Below are 1783 nucleotides of genomic sequence, written 5' to 3' on the forward strand. Positions count from 1 at the left end.
CGCTTCTCTGCAGTAACCTTTCGGTAGCTTTCATATTTGCAGGCGCCGTCATGAACAGCAGCCCGCCACTTGGCCCTATCTAAAGATGTCTGCTCCCATGATGACGAATCTACGTTGAAGGCCTTCAGCGATGCCTTCAGAGTGTCTTTAAATCGTTTTCTTTGGTCGCCATGGGAGCGCATGCCATGTTGGAGCTCAGCAAACAGAAGCTGCGTGAGTAGTCTGTAGTCTGGCATGCGGGCTACATGACCAACTCAGCGAAGCTGAACTTTCATCAGGATAGTGGGATGCTTGGGAGTCCAGCACGAGTGAGGACTTCTGTGTCTGGTATCCTTTCTTGCCAGCCTATGTCAAGCAGTTTCCTCAATCTGGTGGTGTGGAAGAGATTTAATTTTCTAGCGTGCCGTTGGTAAACAGTCCACGATTCACATCAATAGAGTAAGGTGCTGAGTATGACAGCTTTATAGACTTTCATCTTTGTCATGGAGGTGATGCCTCTCTGTTCCATACATTCTTGTGGATTCTGCAAAACGCAGCGCTTGCTTTAGCGAGTCTAGTTTTAATTTCATCGTCAATGACTACATTGTGGGAGAGCGTACTGCCAAGGTAGGTGAACTTGTCAACTGCATTGAGTCTTTTTTCACAGATTGAAATGTTGGGTTCTGCATATAGTCTTCCTGAAGCAGGCTGATGCATCACCACAGTCTTCTTTGTATTGATTGTGAGACCAAAATTTTCACAAGCCTCTGAAAATATATTTGCACTGTGTTGCATGCCTGCCTCAGAGGTAGCGTTAAGGGCACAATCATCGGCAAACAGAAAATCATTTACAGTGTCTGATGCAACCCTAGATTTAGTTTGCAGCCTCCTGAGGTTGAAGATTGTTCCATCAAATCTGTACCTGGTGCCAATGCTCACATTAGTGTATCCGAAGGCATCTGTCAGCATCGCAGAGAACATGAGGCTGAACAGGGTGGGAGCCAAAACACACCCCTGTTTCACTCCATTTGTGACATCAAAAGGGTCAGAAGTCTCTCCACGATCTTGCACTCTGGCCATCATTCCATCATGAAACTGACGTATGATGATGAATTTTCTAGGACACCATAATTTGCAATTATTCTCCAGATGCCTTCTCTGCTTACATTGTCAAGGGCTTTGGTCAGTTCAACAAAGGTGGAGTAAAGGTCTACATTTTGTTCTTGGCATTTTTCTTAGAGTTGCGTGGCAGCAAACACCATATCAGTAATACCACGATCCTTACGGAATCCACATTGGCTCTCCGGAAAGAGGTCTTTTTCCAGATGAACTATGAGCCTGTTCTGCATTACTCTGGCCAGTGCCTTGCCTGCAATGCATAGCAGGGATATTCCCCGGTGGTTTTGGCAGGTCTGGTGGTTACCTTTATGCTTGTATAGATGTATGATGGAGGCATCTTTGAAGTCTTGGGGACGTACCTCCTTCTGGCAGATGATGTGGATAAGCTGATGGAGTTTTTCAGTCAGGGTCTTGTCACCCTCTTTATATATCTCAGCTGGGATAGAATGTGAGCCAGGCGCTTTCACAGTGGACAGTAGGCGGATTGCTTTCTCAGTGTCTTCGAGGGTTGGGAGTTCATCCAATTCCTCGTTTACGGTAATTTGGGGGAGGCGGTCAATAGCCTCATCACTGATGGTAGAGGGACGGTTAAGTACGCTTCTAAAATGCTCCGCCATCTTCTCGGGATCACGTCTTTGTCAGTGAGGAGAGTGAATCCGTATGCACTGAGGAGAGTTGATGATTT

At 46.3% G+C, this 1783-nt stretch overlaps 1 protein-coding gene across 1 annotated transcript; it reads right to left on the minus strand.

Annotated features, from left to right (window-relative positions):
- Positions 1–480: 480 nt before the first annotated feature.
- Positions 481–1059, minus strand: LOC145296635 (uncharacterized). The gene has a single exon (XM_080142561.1). It carries the CDS (start codon positions 1057–1059, stop codon positions 481–483), a length of 579 nt encoding a protein of 192 aa, XP_079998687.1.
- Between the last annotated feature and the right edge of the window lie 724 nt (positions 1060–1783).

The sequence above is a fragment of the Euprymna scolopes genome, chromosome 17, assembly GCF_053919585.1.
Source record: "Euprymna scolopes isolate OS-2025 chromosome 17, ASM5391958v1, whole genome shotgun sequence".
Lineage (NCBI taxonomy): Eukaryota > Metazoa > Mollusca > Cephalopoda > Sepiida > Sepiolidae > Euprymna > Euprymna scolopes.